At 39.5% G+C, this 13,065-nt stretch overlaps 1 protein-coding gene across 1 annotated transcript in view; it reads right to left on the reverse strand.

The window, feature by feature from the left end:
• TMEFF1 (transmembrane protein with EGF-like and two follistatin-like domains 1) overlaps positions 1-13,065 on the reverse strand; it is a gene marked incomplete at its 5' end in the record, with an annotated part of 100,327 nt that overhangs the window by 21,500 nt on the left and 65,762 nt on the right. The window contains 2 exons of the mRNA XM_011951030.1: positions 7,339-7,404; positions 9,605-9,753. Of these exons, the coding sequence (XP_011806420.1) occupies positions 7,339-7,404; positions 9,605-9,753 (215 nt within the window). The remainder of the gene's footprint in view (positions 1-7,338; positions 7,405-9,604; positions 9,754-13,065) is intronic.

Here is a 13,065-nt window from a genome sequence, read left to right on the forward strand (position 1 = left end):
TCTAACATTAACCAGATTCAATGACCTTATTACTGGATACTCAGTTTCAAATAACAGAAATAGCACATAATATATATTATACATATGTAATATATATATATATATCACCTGATAGATATATCAGGTGACCAATTAAAAGGTTAATACATAATCCATTAACTGGGAATGGTGGTGCACACCTGTAACCCGAGTTACTCGGGAGGCTAAGGCACAAGAATCGCTTGAACCCAGAAGGTAGAGGTTGCAGTGAGCTGAGATCGCACCACTGCACTCCAGCCTAGGTGACAGAGCCAGACTGTGTCTCAAAAAAATAAAGAAGGTTAGTACATAATCCAAACTTGTGGCAATAAAAAGCTAAGCTAAATCTCAGCAGTAGGAGTAGACACTAGACACACAGAAAAAATAAAAATGGTTTGAAGACGTTGGAAAGTGAATGAGCTCAGAAACTCAGATCTGGAAGGGTCCTTGGAGGCCATATGGTTTGATAAAGGAGTATCTTTAGTTTTCTAACCCTCAGAGCCTATATCTACTTGAACACTTCCAAAACTCATAATATGGTTCATTCTAATACCATCAGATTTTCTTTATGTTGAATGAAACCTCGCTTCAACTTGATGCAGACTTCCCCACATCTGTTTACCCTCTCCCCTCTATTAACCAATCTTTTATTTTTAAGCTCAGATTTCCCCAGTCCCATTCCTATTCCAACAATTTACAACTATCTTGAAGAGTGGTACCCAGTACTAACCCCTGTACATTTAAGTGTTCAGTAGAACAAAACTGTTCTCTTTATTGAAGATGCTTGTAATACAGAATTCAGAATTATGTAAAAATGACTCCAAATGTGAGCCTAACGATGGGGGTTCTGTAGAGAGAATGTAGTAAGCTGAGGCCAAGTTTAGATCTCCAGTCATTCAAAAAGTATTTTTTAAGCATCTATTATGTTCCAGGCACTATGGTAGTTCCACAAGTTTGAAGCAATGGCAAAACAAACAAGTAAGTAAAAGGCAACTGAATATGTGAAACCAGCGCTTAGAAAAAGTTCCAGGCTCGAGAAGAAGTATTAAGGTCCACCAAGGTAATAGCTCAGAGGGGATTAAATATATGAAGGTAATTAAGAAAGCAAGGAGGCAGAAAAGAATTCTGGAATCATGGTACAAAGAGAAGTAGCAGCATGTAGGGCCAGAAAGTCTGAATTCCAGTCGCTGTTCTGCCATTCTATATGGGTAAAACTCCTGCAGTTTCAGCTTCTTCATCTGCAAAATGAGGATAAACTTGGTTGTTAAGAGGACTAAATAACACAAATACATGAAAGCACCTGGCACATAGTAGAGCACTTGATTAATAACTATTAAATGAAAGAATATCCTACTGATGTCACTTATGAACAATAATATTAAATGGTAAGATAGATAACTAACTCACCAATGGTGAGACTGTTGAGCACAGCCAGGTTACTGAACATGAAACTAGGAAACAAAAGTTTTAAAAATAACCATAATAACACTGACAATGAACTCAGTAACACAGTGTTTAATATTCATAGTGATCTTAGGTAGTAGATATTACTGTCCCTAATTACAGATGTGATCAATGAGGCTCAGAGAAATCAAGACACACAGCTAGTAGGCACAGACCAAGTCTGACTCCAGAGGGCAAGCTCTTAGCCATTACAGTATTATTTCTCCAAGCTATCCTAGGAGATGTGTAGGAAACAGATAAAAAGCAGAATGGCCAAGCACCTGCTCTCCAGGCCAAGTAAATTAGCCAAGTTCAAAAAGGAAAAATAGAAAAGCTCAAAAGATGTAACATAACATGGTTTCAGAAACAACAGCAGAGATGTCACCTGCACACAGTAAGAACTGAGCACAGAATGATCCTGCCTAAACAAGCCCTTAGTCAAGTGGTGACAGGCTCCATGAACAACAACTGCAACTGCTAGTCTCTGAACAGTCTGTGTGTGTGTGTGTGTGTGTGTGTGTGTGTGTGTACAATACAAAAAGTACACTTGGTCACCAAATGGCTCCTTTCACCCACAGAGGCATTCAGAAACAAATCCACCACCAGCTGCAGTGTTTTCAAATACAAAGGATAGTTGTGGTTCTAAGGGATGATGTTATAAAAAAACCCAGTACCAGATGGCTTATCTGCAAAGGCTTGTTCCACTGGCTATCTGTCATGGTCCAACAGTGTACAACCAAAATAAAGCACGAGGAGTTGCTATTAGCAATGGAGACACATACCTGGAAGGTAAACTGCTGAGCTCACAACTATATCAACACTGCATCAGTAACCCTAGGGCTCATTATTTCTATAAATCTCTACAGTTAAAAAATTCAAAATATTCTGTCTTGCTTTCCCTATACTACCCTGCACCCCCCAGCCTTCATCACTAACATATCCCTCCACACATCCTTCCCTAACCACAGTCTGCTTGGACTCCATTAAGGAATTATCTTCTGCTATGTAAACTACTGCCCACACTCCAATGCCTCCCACTCTCCCAATTCTAAACCCCACTGTCCTCCATACCAGCCCTGATTCCTCCTTTCCTAGCCTGCCCACTGTGCTCAGAGAAACACCCCTTCTAACATGAATAAGTTCATCTACCTCAACTACTCCCTTAGAAAATAGTCCTTTCATCTTCCTGATGTACCAAGACCGCATTACTTCCTAGATTCCCTTCCTTCCCTCTTCCCCTGATGTGTTCACCACTGTCACTTCCAGTCCAGCATTCCACTCTCAGCTCCCCAGCACCTTCCTCTCTTAGGAGCCTGCTAATCATCCTCTGCATGACTCTCCACCAAGCTCCATGACATTCTCTGATTTCCTTCATTGATCTTAGCGTTTGGCTCACAGTCTTTCCTTTTGATGAGGCATATTTGTCAAAATCATTTTTAAAAGGGCATATCAAAAGGGCTGGACCGAAATATCTAAACAGTCACCAGTAATGGAAATGATATCAATACCTCGCTATCTCAGGTATCCTGGCCAGCAGCAGGAGGAGAGACTAACGAGGCTCAAGGATGAGACCAAAGATGTGGTGGAGTTTGGGACAAGGTGGAGCTTAGGAACAAAGTGAGAATGTCTTCATAATAATAAAAAGGGTGGTATGGTTAGATTATAGGCTGTATGAGCATATTTTTGAATCAAAATGGTCACATTAAAATGTCCTATACCACAAAGAAACTTCCTGCAGGTGGAAATGGTATTGATTATAAGGTGTGGTATATGTGAAGTATATCCATTGATCAAGATTTGTGCATTTCAGTGCTATCAATTACATCTTTAAAAACTATAAAATGAGAATAATGATAATCACATGGGTGGAGGTATACAGACAAAGAATGACAATGCTGACAACTGTTGAAGGTCGGTACTGGGTTTATAAGGTCTATTATACTATTCTGTTTATGTATCATAGATACATGTTTTCTAAATGTCACAAACCCATCTCCCATACAACTCATGCTCAATCATATCCTTTATGGTAACTGTTGAAGGTGGGTACTGGGTATATGAGCTTTATTATACTATTCTGTTTATATATCATAGATACATGTTTTCTAAATGTCACATACCCATCACCCATACAACTCATGCTCAATCATATCCTTTATGACTTCAACATCTACAACAGAACTTCTAACACTCCAATTTCAATATTTATCACAAGCTTTCCAACAGCCCAAGAAAAGCTCTAATTCAGCAGCTATTCTAGACATTCAAATGCTCCATTTCATGAGCACTCTTCTCTAAGAGCTACGTTTTAAAAGACATTTCTTACTGAGCACTGTCTTCCAATCTTTCCAGCTTCTTGCTGGTGCTGTGTTCCTGCTTTTCATTTTGTAGCCTCCATCCCCAGATCACTGCCTTACCTACCCAATCTTGGCTGTGTGTTGCAGACGTGGATATTTACTAATGGCCTCCTATAAATGCTGTGAGAACAAAAAATAAAATAAAAGCAAATGACGTAAAAATAAATAAACACACACAATAAAAATAGAGTTACCATTTAACCTCTATTTCCTATGAGAACACTTTTACGATTTGGGTTTCATCTTTCATCCTTCATGGAAGAAACTTGGTCCAAGATTGTCAATGATCCCCTTGTCTTCAAATTCTAGCATAGTTTAGTCCTTGTCTTCTCATACCTTTCTGTAGCTTTTTAAGCTACTGGTCATCTTTTCCCTCATAGCTTCTGTGTACTCTTCTTGATTTTCTTCCTCTCAGTCCTCTTTCTGCTTCATCCCAAGTTGGGCCTTCTCTCCTTTCTAAATAATAGTGCGTCCAACAGAACTTTCTTCAACTCTGAAAATGTTCTGTATCTGTGCTGTCCCATATAGCAGTCACTGGTCATATCTGGCTACTGAACATCTGAAATAGGGCTAGTATGCTTTTAATTTTTTTTTTTTTTCAAAACAGGGTCTTGCTTTGTCGTCCATGCTTAAGAGTAGTGGTGTGATCAGTTCACTGCAGCCTCGACCTCCTGGGCTCTAGCCATCCTCCCACGTCAGCCTACCGAGCAGCTGGGACCACATCGCATACCACCACAAGCAGTTAATTTTGTTTAGAGACAAGGTATCACCATGCTGTCCAAGCTAATTTCATTTAAATTTAAATTTAAATAGCTACATGTGGCCAGTAGCTACTATAACAGACAATACAACTCTCTCTCATTCATTCTTGTGGCTTCAGTTATCACCTCTATATCCAAAGACGATTCACAAATTTATACTGAACAAAGTGACCTGTATGAGTTCCACAAGCACTTCAAACTCTAAAATACAATCAACCATCTCCACCATCAACTCCTCCCTTACTTTATACCAAACACCTTCACCTACCTAATATCCTTAGTTCTGTGAACAGAATTCATTATCTAAGCCATCTGAGCTTGAAGTCTTAAGTCATTTTTAACTCTCTGTCTCTCATATCTAAGAAGATGTATATTCCTTTTGACTTTACCTAACTGATATCCCTGCGTCCATCCCAATGTATACAATATGCACAATATTTCTGCCAGGTATCATTCTTTCAAATGGTTAACTTTGTAGCCTTGCTTTTTTCAAATATATTAATGATTCCCCACTGCCCACAAATAAAGTCTAAATTCCCTAGAGTAGCACAGAATTCAACACTACATAATCTGGCACCAAGCTATCTTTCTAGCCTTGCCTTCCACTTCTACCTCTTAAGCCTCCTATTCTCCAGCTGAAAGGAATCCTTACCTTTCTCCAACACATCCTGTCATAACGTTGTGTGCATATCTACGCTCATGCTCTCCTATCCTCCTTAGATGTCCTTCTGACTCCTGTTCATCCTTCATGGTTCACTCAAGTTCCACTTCTTCCACGACATTTCACAGATTCCCACTGTCATGGTTCACTCAAGTTCCACTTCTTCCACGACATTTCACAGATTCCCACTGTTCCCCACCAAAGATTAACCTCGACTTTTCTGAATTCCCATTGCACTTTTAAACTGTACTACACGTATAGCAATAATCAGTTTCTACTTTGTTAGAAGTTGGTTATCTGCACTTACTATATCACAAGATCTTTAAAGATGCATATATTTTAGATATCTTTCTAACTACAAACACTAAAATGACCAGTATAAATTAGGTACATAATAAATTATATCTACTAACTATGATAATTTCATTTAAATTAGAGATCAATTCTTATGTGTAAAAGATTTTCAGTGTCTCAAAAGTGGCCCAGGCTCTAAACTATCCATTATCAATAGTACACAAGTGCTTTGGAACACACAAGTCCCCAAACTGCCCTAAGTATGAGCTTCCAAATACTGAAAAATCGCCTTCCTATTCTAGTCAAGTACTATCAATATAGTGAATAAAACTGAATCTGACCTATTTTGTCTCCTACGAGAATACAGGAAATTTTCTATTTTAAATACAGCATTGTGTATCAACATAGGAGACATATTTCAGGAGCTCATACCATCCTTTTTATTATTATGAAGACATTCTCACTTTGTTCCTAAGCTCCACCTTATCCCAACCCCCACCCCATCTTTAGTCTTATCCTTGAGCCTCATTAGACATATTTCAGAGCTCATCTAACTCAGGTTTGATATGATTCAAGTAAGAGAAGTAACAAATTACTCAATGATAACAGCTACCATTTGTTGAACACTTACAAGTATATCCGACACTGTTCGAAGCACTTAACATGTATTATCTCATTTAGTTTTTATGAAACTGTATGAAACAGGTACTATTATCACTCCCATTTTACATATTGTTTAGAAATTTGGTATAAAAGGTAGATCACATATCTTTTAATGGTATAACCAAACAAATGGATCAATGATGCCCCTGTGATTATATAGAGGTCCTGGCCTAGAAGGCCAAAGATAACCAGATACAATCTCATTGATCCTCAATCTTCCCATTGGTCCTTCCCATTGGTCCTTACCAATCTTCCCATTGGTCCTTCCCATTGGTCCTTACCAATCTTCCCATTGGTCCTTACCTATCAGAGCAGTCATAAGAATCAGACAAAATAATGGGTGTGAAAACAAGCAAGAAGAGCAACGGCCTTGAAGTCAAGGGACCTGGAATCCAGCCTCTGCTCTGACCTTTACTACATGAGACCTTGTGTAAATAAAACCTACTGCTTCTTTGAGCCACATCCACTCTTTAGACAAGCACAGAGTACCCACTTATGTGCCAGATATTCGGCTACGGTTAGGGATACAGAGTGAACATGACAGACAGGTTCTCCTCTCCTCACAGAACTCATAGCCTAGAGGGGGTTACAGATGAATAAAAAGGCAGTTATAATAGAGTGGGCTAAGTGTTCAGAGAAGGGAGTATACAGGAAAGGTATCTAATATAGACTTAAGAGTCAAAGGGTATTTCCCAAAACAAAATGACTTCCAAGCTAAGATTAAAAGGATAAGAAGGAATTAATCAGGAAAGGAAATAAAGAGTTTCAGGCAAAAGGAACAAGGTTCAAAGACCTGGGCATCAGGCACATGTTAACATGTTAACAGGAGACTCTAGAGGAGTAAAGAGGATTTTTATAAAACATATTGGGAGATCTTTCTGTATAACTTCTTACAAGTGCATGTACATCTAAAATTATCTCAATACAAACTTTAATCAAAGAATGCACATATGAGAGAACCTTATAAAATGAGATGCACTTTGGCTGTTTCCGTTACTATTAATACTAATTAACTGTGTTATGTATATTACTATAGAGAGCAAAGTTAGAGGTGTTGTTATAATGGAAACAGAACTAATAAGGACAGCTAGTGACCGTATTTCCATAGCTGGCCAAAATTTGGAGACACATGATTCAGTACCTTTCACATCTGGTCGATATTGTAGTCCATCATCTTTCTTTCCCAACAAACTATTGTCATCTGTATCTGTAAGAGAAAACGGTTCTCAAATTAAGATATATACAATGGTTAAGTTATATCATGATACGCCCAATAATTCCAAATCATTCCAAGTTCTTCTTCACCTCTGTCCCCTTATCCTGCTCACGTTGTCTACCATTCTCTAAATCAATTATGTTATTTCTGTCTGAGGCCTCAAGGCATCCCAGGTATAAGTGCTCTTTGCATGCTCTTTGCATGATGAATAGTCAGTTTCATCTATACTTCAGCTCCAATGTCACCTCCTTTAAAAACTCCTATGCAAACTAAAACAACACCTACTCTGAGAAGAAAGGGTTAACCCTTTCTTTCTCTAAAAGACAACTGCCTCAAGATTTACCTTCTCCTACCCACTGTTACCCTGGAAACAACAGATTAAGATAAATAGGGACTCTCAGCTGTGTTATGAAACGCTTACTATAAAAAATGACCCCTGATTTGAGAACTGCACCTGGACTGGGAAGACTATAAATGAGCCATAACCACGTGTTTAGAAGCACAAGCTTCCCAATACTAGTGGGGGAGGCAAAGGAAAGACACAGTTAAGTTTGTGGATGAAAGATTACAGAGGGGACTAAGATAAAACTTAAGGCCCAATCACTCCAAAGGATGCATTTCAATTAAACTCTCAAGCTTGACTGATATGATTTGGTTCCGTGTCCCTGCCCAAATCTCATGTCTAATTGTAATCCCCAATGTTGAAAGAGGGGCCTTGTGGAAGGTGACTGGATCATGGGGGCACATTTCCCCCTTGCTGTTCTCATAATAGTGAGTGAGTTCTCACAAGATCTGGCTGTTTATAAAAGTGCATGGCACCTCTCCCTTTGCTCTCTCTTCCTCCTTTTCCTGCCATGTAAGATGTGCCTGCTTCCTCTTTGCCATCCACCATGATTGTGTTTCCTGAGGCCCTCAGCCATGCTTCCTGTATAGCCTGTGGAGCTGCAAGCCAATTATACCTCTTTTCTTTATAAATTACCCAGTCTCAGGTAATTCTTTATAGCAATGTGAGAATGAACTAATACACTGATCAAGTGCTCTGAACTTGAAATTCCAAAGAGTATCATTCAAATATGCATCTTTTCCTCAGAGAACATAGTCCTTCCTTAAGCTAGTCTTCCCACCCAAGTTCTAAATGCCACTCCATTGGGGTGGGGGGACCATACTTCTTCAAGATCAAGGCTAAGTGGGACATCTAACTACAAGGGATCCCTGTCAGCAAATGGTGTCCTCTATCATGCCCACACTCAACTCCTACCTAAAAATTGTCTGATGAGCTTCTTGGGTATTCTTTGATAGTTTAGACCAGAGGTACTGCAACCAATTGTGTAGTGTGTCACAAATAATTTGTAACCAATATAATGTACCAAATTTTGGCTTACAACCTTTTCCCTTTAGCTCAGATAAAAACATAATATCCCTTTAATAAGTCTAAAAAGAGAGGAAGAAGGGAACCAGTAAGCAAGAAAGATGTACAATCCTAGTCCATGAATATGTGCCTGGCCCACATATGTGACCAAGGAAATAATCCATCTTCCCAACTCATCTGAATATTACTGAGGAAAGAAAATTGGGAACCTCTGGCTTTAGAGACTGAATATTTCTAGTAGGGGTGGAAAACAAAAACTCCTTCTTATATGGTATCATGGTTTCTAAGCTATAACAAAAAGCAAGAAGGGCAAAAAGAATTTTAAGCAAAAGGCAATACATTTTCTTTACATTCTCTAACTTCACACCAAAATCTGTAATCACACATAATATGTACAGGGAAAAATGATACAGATAATGGGAAAACAAAGTAAATTATTATGCTGTATAAAAAGAGGTTTAACAAATATATGGTAATAACACAGTTTTACTGAAATTAAAACAAGTTATCTAACTCTTAAACAGCTATAATCATTCCAAATTTGAGATGACATTAGAACTATAAATAATAATTATAATTCCATGTTAGGATCAGTTAGTAACCAAGAACTAACTAAATAAAAACCAAGAAGTATGGTTTATGTCTTGAAAAGATGAAAATAAATGAAAAAAACTAAAGTAGTAATAAAAAAATCTGAAATACAAAGTAATAAAATAAAGCTTCGAGGATTTCTCATTTTGCAAATTTGAAACACTACCAAATGTACAATTATATGTATACAATAGTAAAGACGGGTCTCTGAATAAATAAAATGGATTTTACCTGTGCAATGGCCAAGATGCCTTATATCAATTTGTTCTTGCTTTATACAAGATGCTTCTCGAACAAAACAGGGATTGTTATAGGAACTCCCATCAGAAGCACACACAGGATTAAAACTGTATCCACTGCAATCTATATTACATACACACCTGTTGGAAAAGACAAAAATTACCTATATTTTACAACAAAAATATTTCACAATGCAGCAACAACAAAAAAGACCAATTCTTCTGCTTTCTGTAACAGAAGTCAATATATTGTTTTAAGTTACTGATAAAAGCTTAAACAAATATCTAAAAAAATTTTTAGGTGAGGATTTAGAGATAATTTCATCAAGATATTATGAATCCAGTGGTTTCTCTAGAATTTTCATATCTAGCTAAAGTAATCAGGAGATGTCAAATATCAATGACATTAACTAAAAAGCAAAATGGCATAGTGGAAAGGACACAGAATTATGAGTCAATAGTCACGAATCTAAATTCTACCCCTACTTATCACCAGATTTGTGTCCAAATTCTTCCTCTAAGTCTTAGTTTACTGATCAGTAAAATGGAGGCAGTAATAATGGCCAGGCATGATGGCTCATGCCTGTAATCCCAACACTTCGGGAGGCCAAGGCAGGAGAATCACTTGAGCCCAGGAGTTTGAGACCAAAATATAAAAAACGTAGCCAGGCACAGTGGTGTGTACCTGTGGTCTCTGCTACTTGGGAGGCTGAAGCAGGAGCATCACTTCAGCCTAGGAGGTTGACGCTGCAGTGATCCATAATTGCACCACTGTACTCCAGCCTGAGGGACAGAGTGAGACCCTGTCTTAAATAAATAAATAACCTACCTTACCAAATAACTGGGAAGGTTAAAAAATATAACAGATATGAAATATGTAAAATGGAAACCCTCAAAAGTGTTTTCTAGCTACGTGTCTACCTATGTAACTGAATGTCCACTGAACACTGAGTGTTGTACTACGGAGAAGGCGAAAGAAGTCCAAAGCAAGATCACTCCCCTCAAGAATGATACCATCTAGTTGGGAATAGAGAAGCAAAAATAAAAATATAGAGACTCTCCTGTTTACAGCAACACAGAGGACTAGGAACCTTTACTAACCTTCCTGATAAAAACAACAGAAAATACTGGGCAAACATTTTAAAACATTCTCTTAAATACATTCACAAGTTGGTAAGAAAGTCAGAAATACTTAGGACAGAAGTTATAGGAACACAGGAACAGAGAAGGGTCAACTGAGCTCTCTAAAGCTGATTTTCACTTTGAAGGCATTTGCCAAACTGGGTAAATTCAATTATCAATTTTTTGGCTTTGCAGGCCTGATGTGGTTCGGCTGTGTCCTTATCCAAATTTCATCTTGAATAGTAACTCCCACAATACCCATGTATTGTGGGAGAAACCTGGTGGGGGGTGACTGAATTATGGGGGCAGGTCTTTCCTGTGCTGTTCTCGTGATAGTGAATGAGTGTCATGAGATCTGATGGTTTTAAAAATGGGAGTTTCTCTGCACAAGCACTCTTTTTTCCTGCTGCCATCCATGTAAGATGTGACTTGCTCCTCCTTGCCTTCTGCCATGATTGTGAGGCCTCCCCAGCCATGTGGAACTGTGAGTCCAGTTAAACCTCTTTCTTTTCCCCAGTCTCGGGTATATCTTTATCAGCAGCGTGAAAACAGATTAATACAATAAACCGGTAACAGTAGAGTGGGGTGCTGCCAAAAAGATACCTGAAAATGTGGAAGTGACTTTGGAACTGGATAATGGGCAGGAGTTGGAACAGTTTGGAGGGCTCAGAAGAAGACAGGAAAATGTGGGAAAGTTTGGAACTTCCTACAGACTGGTTGAATGGCTTTGAACAAAATGCTGACAGTGGCACAAACAATAAAGTCCAGGCTGAGGTGATCACAGATGGAAATGAGGAACTTGTTGGGAACTGGAGCAAAGTGACTCTTGTTATGTTTTAGCAAAGAGATTGGTGCCCCTGCCCTAGAGATCTGTAGAACTCTGAAATTGAGAGAGATGATTTAGGGTATCTGGCAGAAGAAATATCTAAGCAGCAAAGCATTCAAGAGGTGACTTGGGTGCTATTAAAGGCATTCAGTTTTACAAGGAAGCAAAGCTTAAAAGTTCAGAAAATTTGCAGTCTGACTATGTGATAGAAAAGAAAATCCCATTTTTTTTAGAAGAAATTCAAGCTAGCTGCAGAAATTTGCGTAAGTTACAAGCAATCAAATGTTAATCCCCAAAACAATGGGAAAATGTCTCCATGGCATGTCAGAGGTCTTCATGGCAGCCCCTCCTATTATAGGAGGAAAACATGGTTTCCTGGGTAGGGCCCAGGGTCCCCGTGCTCTGTGCAGCCTAGGGACTTGGTGCCCTGCATCTCAGCTGCTCCAGCTGTGGCTGAAAGGGGCCAATGTAGAGCTTGGGCTGTGGCTTCAGAGGGTGCAAGCCCCAAGCCTTGGCAGCTTCCACATGGTGTTGAGCCTGCAGGTAGAGAGAAGTCAAGAACTGGGGTTTGGGAACCTCCACCTAGATTTCAGAGGATGTATGGAAATGCCTGGATGCCCAGGTAGAAATTTGCTGCAGGGGCGGGGCCCTTATGGAGAATCTCTGCTATGGCAGCGTGGAAGGGAAATGTGGGGTCAGAGCCCCCATACAGAGTCTCTACTGGGGCATCACCCAGTGAAGCTATGAGGAGAGAGCCACCGTCATCCAGATCCCAGAATGACAGATCCACTGACAGCTTGCACTGTGCATCTGGAAAAGCCACAGACACTCAAGGCCAGCCCATGAAAGTAGCCAAGACAGAGGCTGTACCCTGCAGAGCCACAGAGGTGGAGCTGCCCAAGACCATGGGAACCCACCTTTTGCATCAGCATAACCCAGATACAAGATGTAGAGTCAAAGGAGATCATTTTAGAGCTTTAAGATTTGACTGCCCTGCATGGGGCCTATAGCCCCTTTGTTTTGGCCAAATTCTCCCATTTGGAATGGCTGTATTTACCCAATGCCTATACCCCCTTGGTATCTAGGAAGTAACTAACTTGCTTTTGATTTTACAGGCTTATAGGCAGAAAGGGCTTGCCTTGTCTCAGATGAGATGCTGGACTGTGGACTTTTGAGTTAATGCTGAAATGAGATAAGACTTTGGGTGACTGGTGGGAAGGCATGATTGGTTTTGAAATGTGAGGACATGAGATTTGGGAGGGGCAAGCAGGGGAATAATATGGTTTGCTGTGTCCCCACCCAAATCTCATCTTAAACTGTAACTCCCACCATTCCCACGTGTCATGGGAGGAACCAGGTAGGAGGTGACTGAATTATGGGGGTGGGTCTTTCCTGCACTGTTCTCATGACAGTGAATGAGTCTCACAAGATCTGATGGTTTAAAAAATAGGAGTTCCTCCACACGAGCTCTCTCTTTGCTTGCCACCATCCATGTAAGATGTGAC

Source organism: Colobus angolensis, unplaced genomic scaffold (genome assembly GCF_000951035.1).
Source record: "Colobus angolensis palliatus isolate OR3802 unplaced genomic scaffold, Cang.pa_1.0 Scaffold313, whole genome shotgun sequence".
Taxonomy (NCBI): domain Eukaryota; kingdom Metazoa; phylum Chordata; class Mammalia; order Primates; family Cercopithecidae; genus Colobus; species Colobus angolensis.